The 19,631-nt window shown below is 39.7% G+C and overlaps 1 protein-coding gene across 3 annotated transcripts; it reads right to left on the bottom strand.

The window, feature by feature from the left end:
- Positions 1 to 7,389: 7,389 nt before the first annotated feature.
- Positions 7,390 to 19,201, bottom strand: UPP1 (uridine phosphorylase 1). 3 transcript variants are annotated; one of them, XM_066545823.1, is made up of 9 exons: positions 19,096 to 19,201; positions 16,902 to 16,990; positions 16,474 to 16,539; positions 13,551 to 13,668; positions 12,895 to 13,053; positions 11,771 to 11,885; positions 11,108 to 11,317; positions 9,499 to 9,645; positions 7,390 to 8,060 (listed from the first exon to the last, which is right to left on the bottom strand). In XM_066545823.1, exons 3-9 carry the CDS (start codon positions 16,524 to 16,526, stop codon positions 7,921 to 7,923), a joined length of 942 nt encoding a protein of 313 aa, XP_066401920.1. In that variant the 5' UTR covers positions 16,527 to 16,539; positions 16,902 to 16,990; positions 19,096 to 19,201; the 3' UTR covers positions 7,390 to 7,920. The 3 variants fall into 3 exon arrangements, with proteins under 3 accessions (XP_066401920.1, XP_066401914.1, XP_066401906.1); XM_066545817.1 differs by lacking the exon at positions 16,902 to 16,990 and having other exon boundaries at positions 19,096 to 19,200; XM_066545809.1 differs by lacking the exons at positions 16,902 to 16,990; positions 19,096 to 19,201 and adding an exon at positions 18,980 to 19,064.
- Between the last annotated feature and the right edge of the window lie 430 nt (positions 19,202 to 19,631).

The raw sequence follows: 19,631 nt of genomic DNA, 5'->3' as shown, positions 1-19,631 counted from the left end.
ATCGTCTTTTCTTTCCTTCAGCCACTTGCAGAGTGGGCTTTCTAACTCAGAATCATCTCACCAAGTAGTCCAAATGTATTATTCCGAAGCTGATTAATTCCAGCACTAGTGAATAGTGCAGGAGATTTGCCTGCTTCCTCAGAAAAGATGAGATTATGTTTCTGCCTCTTGTTTTGCTTTCATGGAGGAATCTCATCTTTCTGTTTTTCTTCTCAGTGCAATGAACAGTAAGGGGATGGGTTCATAGAAATGCCTTCAGGCTGCTTTACTCCACAGCATACATTCTGCACTCATTTCTACTTTTCTGGAATAAAAATGGATGCAAAAAATGAAGGGGTGGGGAAAGAATATGTAACACACATTTATCTTTTTGTAAAGTTTTGTGACATTTTTTCACTTTAGTGTTTATGTCTGTTCATTTGCAGATGCTTATATTTTTGAAAAAAATAACAGTAGGAAAATAAATAGAAAAATAACTCTGTTTCATGACATAGCCCTAAAAATGTCAGTTTGCTTCTAGAACATCCTTATAAGTACACATCTAGCACTGTAGTGGTCCCAGTGCATCATAACATGACTGTTGAATTTTCTCTTGTGGAGAATGTATGTCTGATATTTCGTTCCCCTTTACCTACATAGAGGGGGAATATTCCAACAATAAAAAACTCTGTTAATTAATTGCCACATGCCACCTGGGATGAAAATCAGTCTTACAGCAGCAGTTCCTTCAGCAAAGAGGTGGGAGAGCAATTCCTTCTGCAGAAGGAGAGAGTGTGCAGACCTGTGGTAGCAGAGGCTATGGGAGACCCAGCAGGAATCTGGTGGTGCAGAGGATGACCACCCTACCCACCAGGAATGACACTGTGAGCAGAGGAATAAACTTTCGGGTTTTTTTTTGTTCTACACAAATGAATTGCATAAGAATCTGATCCCCAAAAGCTCTCTCTTATGGTCAATAGAGACACATAATACAGCCATTATATAAGGTAATTCAAACCACCTAGAATTTCAGTCATCATTCTCACACACACACAGAGGACAGCATGATGCCTGTACAAATATTCTTTATTTCTTATTATTGCTGAGTAAATTGCATCATTGCCCTTTCTACAAATGTATTCCTATTGAATGAAAGACACACCCTAACATCCATGGCTATTTTTCTCCATTAAGATTGAAATCTGCCAGAATATATAAATTTTTTGGATACAGAAGTCATCAAAGAGGAATCCAACTTCCATTAGATTTACGCCAAGGCAGTGATTTTAAAAGTTAATAAATCTGCTACTTCTGCAATGAACAACTCCACATCTGCAGGTCTAATTAATTGTGCCTGTTTCTATGAGATGAGGATCAGCTAGTGTTGGGTGCCTTAGCTTCTCTTTCCCAGGCTTTGGATTTGGGTCACCCAGCATCTGTTTTGGCCCTTCAGAGCACATTCGAAACTTAGTTACTCCACTTCCTGGGAAACTGACTGATTAGTCTGTTAAAATGTCTCTATTTGAAATGGTGCAAATTTCTGTTTTAATTTTTACCTTTTCTATGGCTCAAGGAATAGAGAAAAAAAAACAGACTAAGTAGGTGTCATGAATTCATCAATTTTACATACTGGTAAAAATCCCTTCCCAAAGAGCAGAAATCACAGATGAAGTCATGGCAGAATACAACACCTTCATTTCTCAAATATGGTGGGATTGCCTTTTATATTCTCTGCTCTGAGACTGAAAAATTACTGAAGTAATAATTTAGTTCAAATAGAAATGTGAAAGTCCTCAGGACATACTAAAAAACTAAGTGGTTTAATGTTTACCTGAATGACGTTAAGCACATAAGTACCTTTGAGTGAGGATTAAGTAATACCTTACCAAGGAGCTCCACCTCACACTTGGGTGGCACTTCTGCTTTCAGTCAAGCAGTGCTAAAATGCCTGCTATTTCAAAGCATGGACAGTCATTCTTCTTGCTAGGATCAAAGGTGACATTCTGTGATAGCATGATGCAGATTCTGTGCACAGCAGAAGTATGCATTTTTAAACAAATACTTTTCAGAAACTAAAATTGAAATACTGTTAATTGTTAATATGTGTGGGATCACACAGCCATTCTGGAAAGCCAGGCAACAGACTCTATAGAATGTGATTTGTAGGAAGTTATAAATTACTCAGCATAATGAATTACAAGCAGTTACTTATCAAAGCACCTGATATGGAAGACAGTTCCTCTCTGTAAGGGTGTGAGCTAAAGCAGCTCGCATGAACCATCTGCCAAATTATTTTGAACAAGTCTTTCTGCAAAATCTCTGCCCATCCAACTGTGATGTGTTAATTTATTATGCCCTATATAATTACATTCTTATAAATGTGGCATACTATTTTCACAGAACCAACTATTTGGTATGCAATTAGTGCCCCATACTAATGAACTACTGACTCCCCATTCTGCTATATAAGAAACTCAACAAACACCTTTCACCATCAAATTACGTTGACTTCATTTGTCTCTTACTTCATTAGAGAAGTCTCTCACTTCCTATAGAAATTCAATCATGCCTCTTTTGGTGTCCTCCAGTGGCAGACCTGTTTTTTCTAGAATGAAATTTAGGAGGGCAAAAGATATCCATTCCACCAAGAACAATCGCTGCAGTGACATTCTGGGAAATTTCTTCTAAAAGTAGTTTTAGAAGACACAGATTCTATGAGCTTGATTGTATTATTTTGAATGTCATAGAAATATGAGAATTATTTAATCAAACCATCACCCCCCAACCCCAAATTAAACCCTTGGCACAAAAGATATATTATGAAAATGAAACACAGAGGCAGGAAAATCAAATGAGTAATGAATATTTTTGGAAAGATGCATCAGCTATATTGCTGCCATCCTGGAAGCTCTTTCGAGGCCCCAGGTTTCATCAGGAGAGCATCAAGCAGTATCCTGTGCAACTATCAGCCTTAAATATCTATATTAACAACATAATTATTTTGCTATAAACAACAGGTATATTAACTGAATGTTTTCAGGGTTCCTTGACAAATTGGCTGTAGTCAACAGCAACATCTTGAGTATTGCAGGGCAAATTAGAAAGGCGTGGATTTCATCATGTGTTCCACTCACTCCTTCTGGAATGGAAACAAAAACAGGCTCAGAATTGGGTCTTTGAGTAAGGACAAGACAGGGTGACCTGCCCTTTTTTTTGCTTCTGCTTAGCTTTAGCAGGTTTTGCCTCAGTTTTAACTCAAAACTTTTCTTTTATAATATACAAGTTATCCAAAATCACTGGGGCTGAAAAGGCAGAAAAGCTCCTGCCAGCATCTAGCTCTGTTTTTAAAACTTGACTGCTTTATAATATCATACCATCAACACGCCACGTCTAGCCTAGTTTTAATACAATGTAATTAGAGTAGGCTGGCAAGCACTTTCAAAGAAACATAATTTCATATGTTAAATAGGTTGAAGCCTGGGAGCCAGCAATACTGTTTGGTATGGACAAGAATGCAGTCAAATCATGTGAGAATGATGGCTGGGAATCTGGCAAATGCACCTATTTTCCTATCACCACCCACCACTTCTTTCACAAGGTTAATTAAGTGATCACAAGGCTTTCCTTTTAACATTAATAGGAATACTACTTGTAAATATTTACATGGGCCAGACCTGTGTTCAGACAAACAGTGCCTGCAGGATGACATCAATTAGTAGCATCTTTCCTGGGAGATGCCTTGTGTGTGCAAAGTTAGGGCCTGGTGAAAAATGTTAGTTGTGGGCCAGGTCAAATAATGGGGCTGATTAAAACGGAGCTATGTGTTAAACCAACAAAACAGACCCAATCTCCCAAGGAGGCTGGTAGTTTGTTTGAGCTTTCGGGGAGCTCTAGGAAGTTTACTCTCATAAAATGACAGACTGATAGGAAATTGAAAATTTTCTCACAGCTACAAGCTCAGCACCAAGAAGAATCGTCTGGAATCAGGCTCATGTGTCATGTAACACCAGTTCTTGTCTCTTTTGCTGCTGCTTCACTTTGTTTGTAGCCTAAGCAAAAGCACTGTACCTGTCAGCATTACTCTTTCTTCTATTATTGTACAACAGAGTTTCAGATTTTATATTGCTCTGTTCAGCAACCTCATTTCTCTTCAGCAGAAGACTTTCTTTAATCCATACTCTGGAGTATAATATTAAATGGTAATTATTTTAGAAAGATAAAATGTTACTTTTAGTCACTCAAAGACTGAGAAACTTTCAGGAAAAGCAAAGCTCAACATTTTTTAGCAAACCATAATAGTAACATCAAATCACACTACTGTGCCTTCTTGTATTCAGTTGTTGCACACAGATCCAATCCTCAAAGCCCAGTTTGCTGCTTTGGTTTTCTTTCACCTGTCTTGTCAATTAAAACCACCCCTGATTCGATGATATAACATTTTATTTAGGAGTATATATTGAGATCCTGACTTGAAAAAAATCCAGTTCTGTTACACAATGCACTGAAAATCCTTTACAAAGAAGAATGTTAAAAAAACATGTTGTTTATTACAAGCATATATTTTCAAGAAATACTGAAATTATCAATTCACTTGGTTTTTAAAGGACAGATAAAAAATAATTGTCTAACCACTTCTGGACATAGGTCATTCCATAATGTTCTTTTTCAGGATTTCTCACATCTTCCATTAAAGATAATCCTTCTCTGAAACATATCAAGATGCCAAAAATAAAAATCCTTTGATTCAAGTCACTGTCTGAGTTCCTGCTCTTTTTCAGTCTCTTGCAAATCTAAAACCATTGCATTATAGCCTGTCTTCATTATGGTCTCAACCACTTCTTTAACAAAATGGTAGGAATAGGCCAAGACACCATGAATCACAGAACAAACCATTGGTAGGAACTGCTTTTTTTCTCCCTTCCTGCTTCTACTCTATTCATATCTTATGCATTCCTTCTTTGTTTGTATCCCTTCTGACCCCTGGATTAAATGGTTTGTATAGTATTTTGCTAGGTACAGGATGGCACAGAGAACCACAGCAGGCTCTTGATTTGAAATGAGTTTCTGGAATTTGCAGGATTTGTAAATCTACTAGGAGACACTGCATTATGTAATATTGAACATATATGTAATACCATATATGTTTTTTAAAATATCACCACTCCAAATCCTGACTCATGTTCTACAGAAAGAATGATAAGGGGCATACTGAACAATTGACTTGTATATAAGACCTGTAAATATTGTATAACTCTCTGTAAAGCCTACAGGAAGGTAACTTCTAGGCCGGATGCACACAAGTGACTCACTTCTTTATCTCCATGTCCAGTTGCAGTCATAAGGGAAAATGCAATTGTTCTTATCAGGGTAACATTCTGAAGTCAGGAAACTTTCCTCTGAATTCAGGAAAGGTACTTTATTGCATGTCAGATGTGTCTGTAGAGTGACCTCTTGCATTAGGAACACAGCATCAGAGGAGGGGGAAGAGCAGAAACAGGAGGATACTTGGTATCCTTTGACTTCTAATTTTAAGATTTCATATGCCCCTTTACTCCACCTGGTCAGGATGGGAAGCCCAGAAGTAAATCTTCTAGCAGAAAGAAATGTACAATATCCTAAGGAACAGTGGGAAGGAGGAAGGACATACAGGGAAAAGGTTAATGGCTCATCTTTCAGAGGCTTCTGCCAGGGTCTTGGCTATTGATTTAATACAATAGTTGCCTCATCCCACGAATGCATGACCCTTATCTCCAGCTTGGCCAGGCCACAAGACCATTTATATTTTAGCAACCAGTACATAAGAGTTTTCATATGAGTTCTCAGAATAGAAGTGCCTATATTATTTGACTGTAAATACAAAAACTTTTTGGTTTCAATTGACAGCGCACACTATTAAAATAATTCTTTTTAACAAATTTCCAAATTAATTCTGTCCTTCCTTTAAAAAGACAGATCACATCATTTTAGATTCATACCTCCAGGACAACTGTAGTAACATGCTTCCCCTGAGCTTCACAGAGTCACATTAAATGTTTGTTTTCTAGGTAAAGCTTTTTTTTTTTTTGTCTCTCTAGGTACTTCTTATTAAGAATTTCTTATACAACAGCAAACTGTTAATCCAAACCCATGCCAGTCAATCTGGTGTAAGACTTCCTTCATCATAAAGTGCAGCATGCGCTGACGTGATCTCATTTTTGTCTCCTTGTTGCTGAACAGGACCTTGAAGAGAAAAGATGTACTTTGTTGCATGTTTCCCAAAGGGCCTCACAGACTTCACACAATGCCTAGGCAAGCACGACACATAGTTAAACACAGATTTTTTTTTTTTTTTAATAAAGGAGAAACTGTTCAAACACAATGTGGAGCCAGTCCCACTTCTCTCCTTGCCTTAGGAGAAAAAAATATTTTCTCTGAAAAATTACCTTCACTGTAAGTCCTGATTATAAATAAGAAAATGTGGCTTTAAAATTAACTGAAGCTTAGATTGTAACTTTGTAAGAGTTACTAATGTTTTCCAGCTTAAAGACTCATCAAATTTAGGGAGACTGATCTTCACTGGCAATTTCCTGTTCATGAGTCACCCTTTTTTTGATGTTTTCATCACATTGTTTCCAGTCTCGGTCACTTGGTGACTGTGCCTACTACTAACGTCCCTCTCTTACAGTTCTAAATCTTGTGCTTGTTAACATCATTGCAGACTGCAATCCTCGCAGAGAAAATCTCATTTTCCTGGGTCAGCCACAGCTGTTCTGAGAGCTTATTCAGACTTTTTGACCCATGACCCCTGCTAGGACTGGACCCTCCCCCACTGCAGTAGAAAGAAGGAAAATAAAAAAAGAAAAAAAAAGAAAAAAAAAGAAGAGATAAACACATTTTCATTAACTGATCAGGTACTTACACTCAAACCACAGCAGTAAACGAGCAAGGAGTATGATTAAAAAAAAAAATCTCAAACAGTTAGGCCAATGTTAGTGGAAAAAACTGCAATTGCAGAAGGGGTTTTGATGGCAGGTACCACTAAGAGGTACACTCCAGTTCTTCAGAAAAACTGGGAACCATTGCAACAGTCAGTGTTACATCCTGAGAATGGAGATGAATACCAATTCAAAAAAAAAAAAACAACAAAGAAACAAAGTAAAAGCAAGAAAAGAAAAGGGCTACCACAATACAGGCCTGTGAATGTGCTGTACATCTCCTGAATGCCTTCGGTTCCTCTTCATAAGCAGGAGTCTTGTTTCAGTAAAAGATTACTAGTACCTCAATGCAAAATTACTTAATGCATAAATATTTCCTGGGTATTGATTCAATTCTTTAGTTAAAATATTGCTGGATTGATATCGAGGCAGTACAGCTATTCAATTCAACAGCTCAGTGTCAAGTCCTTAATGCTTAGAAACGTCAGTCCCACACTTTGCAATTTCATGAAATTTTAATATATGAAAATAATATTGTTTATTTGTCAAATTCTGCAAAAAAAATAAACAGCATTCACTTTAAGTTTTATTTACAAGTGAAGCAACAAAGACAATTATAACATATAATTTTTTATAACAACAAGAAAATTATTCCAATTTTTAAGTTAATTTGCTGGTATACATGTACTTGGCCATAAAGTTTGATTTTCTCTCTAGTTTTTCCTTTACAGCAGAGATAAATAGTTTTTCTATGTATTATCACAGCCTTGTCCTTCACAACAGATCCACTTTCCAATTCACAGAAAAGTGAGTTTTCTATCCAGCAATGCATAACTAAACAAACCTTAAGTGAAGTCCTTCAGCACATTCAGTTCCCAAAGAGCAGTGACATAAATGATTAACTTCCACTGACACATGGAATGCTGTAAGTTACTCTGAGGCAAAAGACCTGTAATGCACAGAAGTCATAACTGTGACCAGATCTGTACAAGGGCCTTCTCCTTCTCTGAAACATGAGATGGATATTTCATACTTTCCCGAGACTTTTCTTAATGAAATATCCCACTAACTTCTGCGGCCTCTGCTGGTACTCCACAAGGACGTCATGTGGGCTGCTGATCTGATCCCCTTCGAGTCGATTCAGAAGAGTGACACACACTACAGCAGCTAGAAATTAAAAGACAGCATTAGTTAGGACACTTTTACATTTTACAATCCAAAAGCATAAACATTTGAACAAACCACTAAAAGAACAGAAATACAAGAGGAAACAAACCCCAAAAAAGAGTGTGCAGTACCATGAGATGCTAGGGGACTAGGATGCTGTGGATGATACAAGGTAGAAATAGTTTAAGGGAACTGCTTGCTACACTAATAAAGCCAGAGCTCTCAGGCAGCTACAGACACTTACTGTTATATCATGATTCCTATGTTTTCCTTGATAGGAAGTATATTTCACAAGTACCCAGGACATGCCTGGTAGGAAGTGCCTGACAGAAGGTTCTAGCAGAGCCAGAGTCCTGCACTGAGTGCCCGTGCTGTAGTGCCATCCCTCAGGAAGGAGCAGATAAGCTGCCTCCACATTCATGGACAGGGAACACTGCAAGCACATGAGGACCCCAAGGATCATCTCAGGTTCATATGCTGCCTTTCAGTCATCACAGCCCCAAAGGCAAAACCCCTCCTTTCACTCAAGCTCAGGTCTGTCACCCAACCCTATAACTCTGCTCTGTCTGGGGTTTCTGCCAGTGGCAATTTGCAGAGCACAAACAGTAAATACATATTAGAGACCTACAAAGCAGAGACAGCCAAAGGCCTCCTGAATTGTTCAGGGATAGTACTGGTTGAGTTTTTAATCCCTTTCAAGCCAGTAAGAACTCAATGTGTTTGATATAACCGTTGGCCTTTTTGCTTATATTTCATCATTTGACTTCCTTGAGCTTCAAGGAGTTTGGGAAACATCAGTGTTTTAAATTGACATATTCCTTGCTAAGGAAAGTGAGAGAAGACAGTTAATATGATAAGAAGAAAGACACTGTATTACATTATTTTTAATTTCCCTTTTTTATTTAGCATGCATTAAAAAAATTTAACTCATTTTATTATTTGAACAGTTTATTCATGATACTACTAAAAATCCTCAACTGTTTAAGAATCATAGTTTTAAGTGTACAGAAAATAATTTTATGTTCCATTTGATATGAAAGTATGGAAACTGAGTATAGTTACATATATATAGATCTGAGAATCACCTGATTGCTTGAACTAAGCACTTGCTTTCTGTAAATTTCAAAAGCTAACTGGAAAAAACAAATTAATGCCATAGGGTAATTAGGTACTTTAATGATTTACATGGTTGCCATGGGCTGGAATAGCAAATGACAGAAGAAAACTGTGTAAAAACTGAAGGAGAAATTATGATAAATTGTGACAAAAGTGACGCAAATCAAAAAGTGATAGCAACAAAACTATGAGCAGAAATATCTTTTATATATATATCTATAAGTGCAAAAGGTATGTTAACATTCCTTTGCAGTTTTTAGCCACAAACCCCCGTAATACAGGAAATTTCCTATAGCTAGGATAAAGTAACTAAGTTAGTTACCTTTGACACCACTGAGATTACACATTGCAGCAAATACAGAAGACTCCATCTCGATGTTTCTCACACCAGACTCATAAGCATTCTTCAAATATTGCAGCTTTTCTTCTTCATCATATAAGCAGATTGCACCATCCAACCTGCCCTGTCCTAGAAAGTAATTTCAGAGGGATGAAATCACAGATCAAATTCAATTTTGAAAACACCCAGTTACCTTACAGTTTCCTCCATACAGTACTCAGCTTTTACTACTACTCTTTATTTTTGTGCATAAGACAAATAGGATAAAGTGATTCTTAGCTATTGCTAGAGTGTATACATATTATTTGTATTCTTTATAATCATGGTAACTTAGTGGTAATTGGTGAATCATGGTAACTTAATTAGTCTTCTTCAGCTTCAATTCTCAAATTCACAAACAGGAAAATGTATGTTGTACATTCCCACACATACAACAAGTACCAAAATTCCACAAGAAACTTTAATTTTTATGGAAGAGCTGCATTTTTAATATGTTTAATCACTGTCTAAAAAAACCACCAGGCTTAAAAATGGTTTCCTGTTTCTACCTTAAAAGGATGAACATTTTATTACTTACAGACTTCCCAAGGGAAGAGATGTACAGTCTCTTAAAGCTAACTAGCTAATACTGTTGTACATTTTGAGAAAAAAATTTACTCAAATGATTCAAGATCACCTACAGACAAGACAGCAGCAGGCTAAGTACAGAAGAGTTGAAATACACTGTATTTTACTCAGTCTCTTCTTGGGTTTGGGAGATGTACTCCTAAATTTTGGGCCTCAATCCTGTTCTCAGCTTTTGCTGTATGAGTTGAAAACATCGCTGACACTTTTTTTGGTGTTGCCTGCACCTGTGGCTGGTGCCTGAGATACACAAACTGACAGTGTGTGTTTCTGCCCAAGCTGGGGCACTACGATGAAGATCATTTGTCACCTACTCAGCAACAGACAGAGAAAGTGGGATGAGGTGCCACTTACATTCTGTTCTCAGAAGGTTTGAAAGATGCTTCTGAATGAACATCTAGATTTGGGAGATCAGAAAAGCACCTGAATGCCTGTATGTTTATCCAAAATAGGCCTTGTCCGTTTGTGTTTCCTACATAGCTGCACTGACACAACTCAGCAACTTATCTTTGGTTGTCTGATCACCGCTTTGCTCAAACTGAAATAAGCTCCAGCTCTTTTTTCATAAAATATTTGTTTTAGGTACTTAACCAGTGCAAAGAAAACCAACCCTAAACAAGTCACAAGTAATTCCCACTCCTCTATTCCCCTAGGATGCTTCAACAAATCACATAAATTTTGTGGCAAATATACCTGACAAGCACATGAGGAGTGTGTAGTAGACTATATGTACTTCAGAGGATCTATTAAAGCTGAGGAGAAATCTCCACAAAATTAAAAGTTTGATACAGCCAAGTACAATGCTTGATTTTACATAGAAGAAAAATGGTTTAATTGAGATTTGTGAGACAAACCAGAGTAGGGAACACATTCTGTTAGTGAACTGGAAGCTTAATGTGATAAATTATTCAATGTTTATCTATTGCTGCTTACCAATACTCTTCTGTTAGTCTATCACCAGGCTTACCTTCATAAAAATCCAAAGTGCACATGGTGTTTCCAATGACTGTATTGAACTGACTGATTTCTTTACTGCACTGCATCAGCTCCTGAGCCAGCTGTTCATCCAGGTTGGTGCTGCGAATTACAGTCTTTCCCAGAACAACCTGTTCCAGCTGAGGCTTGAAGGTGGCATCTACAGACTGCCTAGTTATAACCACTGAGCCTGGCTCCAGACCTGCAGCAAAAGGAAATAGATATACCTTCACAATGCAGTTAACTAGTGGTTTCCAGACACATAAAACATACATCTTGACCCAACACTGCTTCTCTTAAAGGTGGGGATTTTGCCTCTGAATCCACCAAGAGATTTTTGTCCATGCCTAGCTGCTTCAGTTTATTATTACAAATAATTTCTGAAATAATGAAATTTTCCCCTTTTCACTTATTTCTTATATTTTCCATACAGGACAGGAATGTCCTTCTTCTGACATTGTCAGATCTTTAAGTGCATTTTCCCTATGCAAAAGCAGATGTTGCCTTTCCTTTCAAAATTACAGAAGAAAAATGATGCATCTCCTGTGGAAAACTGTTCTGACCATAAGTATCTTACATGCAGAGAGATGCCTTGCTCTCCTGCAAAGACACTTTGGTTTGCAGAAAGGAAGAAAGAAATCAAGAGGCGAAATACCTATTCCACCAGAGGTGCCAATGCGAATGATGGTTATGTCAGAACACTTGGCATGATACAACAGTTTGATCAGCTCGTGCAACATGATTGAAATAGAAGGAATGCCCATGCCGTGCTGAAAAGGAAACACAAATTAATATTCCACATTTACACAGACAACACAAAATATATATGGAAGAAGCAGCTGGACATTATCTCCTGCCTGATACTGTTTTCCCAAATACCACCTAACTCACTCCCAAAAAAACCCCAACCTTTGGGTCTACAGAAGGATACTGAAAAGGCCTACAAATAGACTCCCACTAGCTTTGGCAGACTGTGGATGAAATACAGTATTTCCAAAAATCATGAATTACAGAACATTTACATTCTCAAAAGTATAGACTGTCCTTTCCCAATAGCTGACTAAAGCACTTCATCACGGAGGATTTCCTAAACACAAGAAAAACTCCACTCTGATTTTCCACCAACCTGAAGTGCTAGTGAATAGTTAAGCTAATTTTCTTCAAAACAGAGACACCATGGTTTAGTCTTGACATTCAGCAAATATAAATCCACATTAGCTTACACAATATTCTGATAATTACAGCTTACAAGAAAGGGTGTGAAATAATACTACAGTTTTGCAATTGCAATTGAAGCATATAATTCTATCTACAAATTGAAGCTATGAATTTCTTTAAAATGCATACATGGGTTGGCAGCACCAGTCCCATGGAATGCTACTCTTAAGCACATTTGACAGTGCCATTGCAAATACATAAATCAGGGTGTGATACAGACATTTTCCCAATACCCCACATGCACCAGTGACTTTTTCCCCCCATTTCAGGGTACAGAATAAGGATGAGAAAACAGTAACTGCTCAAAAAATATGTGAGGCCATTCCTGCAACACCTCAGTGGTACGCCGAGGAAAGAGGGATGCAAGAAGGAGCAAAGGTATTGGAGATTTTACCTCTTAAAAAAAACAGCTAAAAAGGAATCCTTAATTAGCTGACTGCACTATTTTGAGCAGACTGTTTAGGACTGTGAAGTATTTAAAAGAAACATGCATTCAAATTTTCTGCTTTGAACAGCACCAAAACTGGCCCATGTCCTGTGTCAGAGGAGGGAGGAACTTACGCTGACGGACAGCACGGGCCCCACTTTGTACATGGCGTAGCGGTCGGTGCCCGCGCAGATGTTGGGGTAGTCACACCCGGGGCTCCCGAGCCCCAGCTCCTCTGCTATGTAGGCAATGAAAGCTTTCATCCGGGAAGGGCTTCCTCCAACACACACAAACTGGGGTGGACAGGGTTCAACAAAACAAAATCAGTTGAGTGATTCCATGTGTCAAAGTAAATGCAAAGAACAACGCGAGTATGCAAATGCCTTCGATTAGCACAGATTTATCCCCAGATATGGTGCTTCTCATAATCATTCTAAAATGCCATGAAGAAGAATTATGGAAAAAACTCAGCTGTCTACAGCACTCAATTGCCTTTACCCTGTTTACTAGTGAAAGACAAATATTGATATGAAGACCCAACAAACAGAAGTGGTATCTGAATAGACCCTACAGCATTTGCCTTTTTACTGGATGAAAAGAGACAGTCAAAAACAATTACCATCAGCTTTGTTGGATAGCAAAAGTGACAAGAACCCACAAAATTTTTCCCCTTTTGCATGTACTCCTACATGGCTGGTAGGCTGACACATTTAGTCTTATTCTGAAGACAGCTACACTTTCACCTTCTGCAGAAAAGCTCAGGCTTGCTGAACAAAGCAAAGCATCTCACCTTTACATCCCCAAACAATGCTGGAAAATCATGGGTACCGGTCCCAAGAGCAAAATGGTACAGGATGTCTTCTTTCATTTTCTCCAGGTGAGGGTTGCAGAGACGAATAAAATTCTCTCTACCAAGAGAACAGCATTGTGAAACATATAGAATATATGCAAATATATATATAGAATATATACAAACATTGAACAGATGGCAATTCTTCAAAGTCAAGCAATCAAAAGTTGGGAAATGCCACACATACAAATTATTTTATATTTTTTTCTTGTGTATTGTGTAAAGAAACCCTAAATCCAGAAACACAGGATGAAATTGCTGTAGAAAAGCCCAGATGTTCAGATGCATTTGCAACAGTGCAATCTTTATCTAATTTTTATCTTATTTTCTTAAATAGTATTAAAGCTGGGTACCATAGTGGGTCTTTATGGTGAGCAGAGCAATGGGAGCAGGACAAGGGAATGGTCAATAGCCCACCATATTATACAGGCAATCTATAGCAAAGCTGAAAATCAAAACTTGACCTCTGTTTTGACTGAAACTCTGCCAGCCACCTGAGAAGGAGGGGATGATGGGATGATTTCAGCTTTATGGACAAGCACAAACTAGATTTCTGGCACTTCGTCTTACTCTGTCATACAGACAGGAGAAAAAAAACCCTATGGCATGAAACTGATAACAAGGGTACAGAGGATCTGAAAAACAAAAGAGAAAAGTAGAGATCTGAAGCAAGGAGAAAACCATAGAAGTGGAAAATAAAATTCAAGAAAAGGGAAAAGAGAGGAAGAGGCAAAAATAGTTCACTTCTTTTTAAGAGCCTCTTGTAAAGAAATGACACATCTTAAAAGAAAAATAAAAATTAATCTGTCTGAAGAGACCGCAAATGACAGGACAAGGAGGGAAACCTGAACTACTTGGCTGTGGGATCACATTCATGGAAAATTCAATAGTGGACTAACTAAACAAGCTGAATGATTTATGAAACATCTGCTTTCTGTGCTTGATGTTTTAAGTTGAATTGAAACAGGTAGGAAAGACTAGTCAACATGCTTAAGCAGAACACTGGCCAGTACTTCAAAGTAATTTCTGAGAGATGGAATCAAGCAGTAAATAGCTTCCAGACACAAGAAGATGACTTAATAGTTTAATGAAGGCTCAGTGGAGGCACAGCATGGCTCAGCAAATTCAAACTGCTTTGTCAGAGGAGATAAACAAAAGACTTCACCTGGACTTCATTCAAAAAATCATTAGGACAACTTAGGAACAACTCTGAAGCGTAAACAGAAGTGTTTAGCACTATTTTAGATGGTCAAGGTCACAAAGTTATCTTATCTGCCTTCTAATGTCTCTCCAGAAAGGAGATAAGGCAGAAAGAACCTATGCTTTCTATTACTTCCTATGCCTTATCTACCTATCCAGGATGAAGGAAGTCTACATTTGCCAAGATGCCTGCGCTGAGGTCACTGAACTGTTCCTCGGAAACCAAATAGTTCCAACTCAGATATTCTGAGTACAGCAATTTCTTCTGTTCCTGATGGTCTCTCTCCAGCATCATTAATTATCCAGTAACAGCTGTACAACCAAGGAAAGAGGTGTCATCCCAACCCACCCTATCTGTCCCTGCCCACCACAGACAATCACCCTCAGCAACCGAGGGAGCCAGTCCATTCACCCCTTCAGTAGGAATTCCCTTCCATCTCCCATGGTCTCCATTTGCCTCTCTTCGTACAAATCCTGCCTGAGGTGGAACCAAAGGCTTTGGCTGCCTTTGTTCTTCCTTCCAAGAGATCTGCTTGACTCTGGGAGAACTAAAGAGCAGGTTTATGGCTTGTCATGAAGACCCAGAAAACCTAGGAATTCACCAGCTCATATTAGCAGAATTTCTACACTGCCTCCCCTGAATTATTCCTGTTCAGTTTTGTGGGACTCTCTACATTTGTTTACTGGGCCACTCACTAATGCAGATCCAATATCTGGCTGTGCTGATGTCCATTGGAATGGTCACATACAAATAGGATAGGCTATGATTTGAAATCATTTTACAATCTATCCTCAGGCAAGAATTTTTTTTTTTTTTTTTATTAACAGTGGCAATAAAAGCCTCTCTCCAGGAAATAAATCAGGGAAAGGCAAGGCCTCTAATAAGAGTTCAAGGAAATTAATGAGATATGTGCCAACACCACTGTTCTCATGCCTGGCCAAAGCACAATCTCCTTCCTCATCAGTAGCTATATTCCACCTTTTTCATCTCACAGCCCACCAATAGCATTCTCTGACCCACAGCCTCAACACAGTGAGGGGCTGTTACCAGCTTGCTCAGTTTATCCACGCATCTGATTGCAGACTTGGACCCTGGGGTAAAATGAGCAATAAAAACTAGCATATTGATATGTGTACGTAGGATCAATGCCATGGATTTACAGGAGAGGCAAAGGTTGCTTGATAAAAATCCTTGGCATTCAAAGCTCAGGAGCAGGAAATTTATTTCCCTAAAGCTGTTGTAAAGCACCTACAACTGCTAAGGGTGTAAGTAAAATACAAATCCAAAGACAAAAGAAGCATGTAGCAGGTTTTAGTAAAATAAGCTTAAAGTAAGGATTAGAGAAAGCCACTGAAATATTTGCTTGAACTCTTGAAGCAGCAGCCAAAATCAACCTTTCAGCAGCTCATTGGATTAAAATAAAAATAAATAAAAACAAAATCCTGCTTTGAAGTATTCACTGTTGAGAGAAGTTCAAATGGCTTGCCAGCAAAGTCGTCTGTATGGGTGTGGTAAAGCAATAAAGCATGCAATTGTCAAAAGACATGCTACGGGATACTTGGCATATCATAAAATTTATCTTAAACTAAATGAGTGTGTAATGAGTTTGGGGAGGAAGTTTAAGTGTAAACTTGGACAAAATAATTCATTTGTCAATCTTACTTTGAAGCCTGTCCATCATCAGTTTTCTTCTCGTTTGAGGAACCAGGAGCCATGTATGCCTTAAACCTAGAATTATATTAAAAAAAATATATATATGTAAGTGCATCAGAATAGTCCCATCTGTAAAGCTGGAAGCATTAACAGAGAAAGAAACCTTGTATTGATGATAACTAACATGAATATTAAATTCCCCAAATAATCCAGCCACACTACAGCTTTTATAACTGGAGCAAAAGGAGCAAAATTATCATCTACAATTTTTACAGCTGAGCATCACCACTTTCAAACCTTCAACCCTAAATTAATTCCTTGCTATTGCAACTCCCACCTCACCACTACCTCTGTTCTGTGGGGTGAACAGCTGCAGGTTCACTGGCCACAGAGGGGCAAGTCTCATTGCTAGCTCACTCACCCTCTTTCCTCCATACCTCCCAACAACGGTGACTGCTGAACCAGCTTCACTCCCCTTCCACCTCTGGCTCCAGGTCTCCAAAGCTCAGCTCAGGCTGGCAGACACCTGAAACCCAAGTCCAGGCAGCATCTTACTCATAATATCCTCCTCATTAAACTCCTCCTACTGATATTAAGAGCACTTCTTTCTCCAGCATAAAGCAAGGAACAGGAAACTAAAACACAGCTTCAAAAAGCCACAGCTCTCAGCTTATCATATATCCTGAATACCTTCTTTTCTGATCCATTACCTTAACCTACATGCAAAACCTTCTCCCTGCTGCATTCTTCTTTACATTTAAATAGACAAATGTATCACTGAGGCTTTCATGCTGGTCCGAGGACAGAATTATAATTATAGGATGATTAATTCATTATTATTTTCAGAAGTGACTAAGGCTACGTGCCGAAGCTGGTACTTTCTGGGGATGCCCTTATGGGAAGTATTGAATCATAACATTTTGCTCTACCCTCCATTAAGAAGGGCCTGACAGCACAGAGATTATAACAGAGACAGGACTGTAATCCCTAAAAACCCCAGGATTACACCACAAGGAAGCAGGAAGAAATCGATCTTGCAACAGAATTACATCATATGTGATTTTCTAATGAAGTGCACAGCCTAAAAAAATAAACAAGAGACCTGCCTGTTAAAAGCCACTGAGTAATGGAAATGTATTAAAATTTATAAGGACAATTCATTTTCTTCATTGAAAATATCAACCTTTATTAAGTAGACCCAAATTTGCAGGCACTAGGTATACTAAAAGTATGCAACCATCTATGATCAAGGAGGGGAAGTATAAAAGTTGCATTTATAGTCAACTACACTTCCTTATGGTGGTATGAAGTACAGTCAGCTACTACGGGGCAAAACCACATACCACACACATTACAGGAAAAATACATCATTTCTTCCTACAGTGCCACGAGTCCTGATAAAGAGGAGTTAGAAGCTAGGAAGAAGAAACAGAAAAGTAATTTTTATGTAGTAAGAAGAAAAATGGCTGCAAATAAACCAAGGATATTCATTCATCTCTTGTTCACAGTATTAAGCATCCACAAGATTTTTAATTGTTCTGGGTTCTGATCCCCTAAGTAATCACAGGTACACAAGGTACACAGGCACTCAAGTGAATACACTTAAAAAAAGCTGAGAACAAAGTTCTGACAGTCCAAAGGTCCAGCTTACCCCCTCAAGAGGACCCAGCTGGAGGTGCCTTGGCAGGAACTGAAGGAAGGAGTGAGCATAAAGCAGCTTTCCCATGGCAGACCCTGACAGCAATCAGGTAGTTGTTGACAAGCTACCAGTTAATATGAAACCACAAAACTCTCACGCTGTCTAACCAAATGGAAATTTTTACAGACATGTCAAAAGTTTCTGCAGTCTTCTTCAGCCAAAGTTAAAACTGACGTTCAACAATAATGTGCTCCCAGCAGGACTCAGATAAAGAAAGGGCACAGCCTGCTTTAAGGTGTGTGCACATCCTAGAATGGTTTGGGTTGGGAGGAACCCTAAAGATCACCTGGTTCCACCCCTTCTCCCAAGGGCAGGGGCACCTTTCACTAGACCAGATTGCTCAGAGCTTCATCTAGTCTGTCCTTTAACACTGCCAGGGATGGGCATCCACAACTTCCCTGGGCAACCTGTTTCAGTGTCTCACCGTACTCAGTGAGACAGTGAGTGAAGGATTTCTTCCTGATATCTCATCTAAGCATCTAAATCCTCAGGCTGGTGCTTTAAACCCACGCAGAATCCACTATAATTACCACCTCTCATTTCCCCCCACCACCCCCCCACCCACCATCCCTCATTTTTGAAGGAAGCCCACAGCCAATGGTTTCTGTAAGGAAAAACTCTTGTTCGGTGTTCGTCCATCATCAGCAAAAGCTGAAGTTGCTGCAAAATCGATTTTACCCTGCCGGTCCCCTCGCTGCTGGCGGAGCGCTCCCCCGGCTCCGCAGACGAAATCAAGCGGCCCCATCCGCCGGACGCCGCGGCACGGCCGAAACGAGCGCTCGCCCGGACCCGCGCCCGCCGCCCCCGCTTCCCTACCCACTCTCCGCCCCCGCTGTCCTGCGACCGGGGCTGGGAGACACGGCAGGCATCCCACCATCCGCCCGGGAGCGGGCCGCGGGCTGCCGGGGCGCACGGCGGGACGCGGTTCTCACCGGGACAGCGGGATCCGCTGCTGGGAAACGAGGAGAGCGGCTCGCTGTTCCCGGGCGGGCTGCGGGGCGCCCGGCCGAGCCACATCCCGCCAGCGGCGGCACCGCCCCGCCCCGGGCCCGGTTAACTCCCTGCGCGCCGGGGAGGCTGCGGGACGCGCCGCGTTCCGGGGCGGGCACAGGGAGCAGCTGTGATGCCGGGAGCGGTGGGGATGCAGCCCGGGGCTCCGGGCATCGGCGGGAGAGCTGCTGCCAAGGGCACGGGCCTTCGGGAGGACCTTATCATGGAGATTACAGATACAGATGATACAGATACAGATGATACAGATACAGATGTAATATATGTTAGAAATAATTCATCCTATTAAAGATTGCATGTTATAAAGATTGTAAAATCCGACACGTGTCTCTGACCACATACAGCCCGAGAGCAGATGTCTATTCAGATTCCAAAGAATTCCCGGACACGGCTAAGATAACGATCGACGCTTTAGCGTAAGAATAAACGCTTCCAGGACGATGATCGCCGGTATCTCGAA

This window comes from Molothrus aeneus, chromosome 1 (genome assembly GCF_037042795.1).
Source record: "Molothrus aeneus isolate 106 chromosome 1, BPBGC_Maene_1.0, whole genome shotgun sequence".
NCBI lineage: Eukaryota > Metazoa > Chordata > Aves > Passeriformes > Icteridae > Molothrus > Molothrus aeneus.
Note: the sequence above shows the minus strand (reverse complement) of the source record. Positions and strands in the feature narration are given on the sequence as shown.

Coding starts and splice junctions, on each gene's coding strand:
- UPP1 (XM_066545809.1), bottom strand. CDS start 19,032: ATGCCTGCCGTGTCTCCCAGCCCCGGTCGCAGGACAGCGGGGGCGGAG. Junction 13,669..16,473: donor GATGATGGACAGGCTTCAAA/GTAAGATTGACA, acceptor TTCTCTTGGTAG/AGAGAATTTTATTCGTCTCT. Junction 11,318..11,770: donor TGGCACCTCTGGTGGAATAG/GTATTTCGCCTC, acceptor CTTTTGCTGCAG/GTCTGGAGCCAGGCTCAGTG.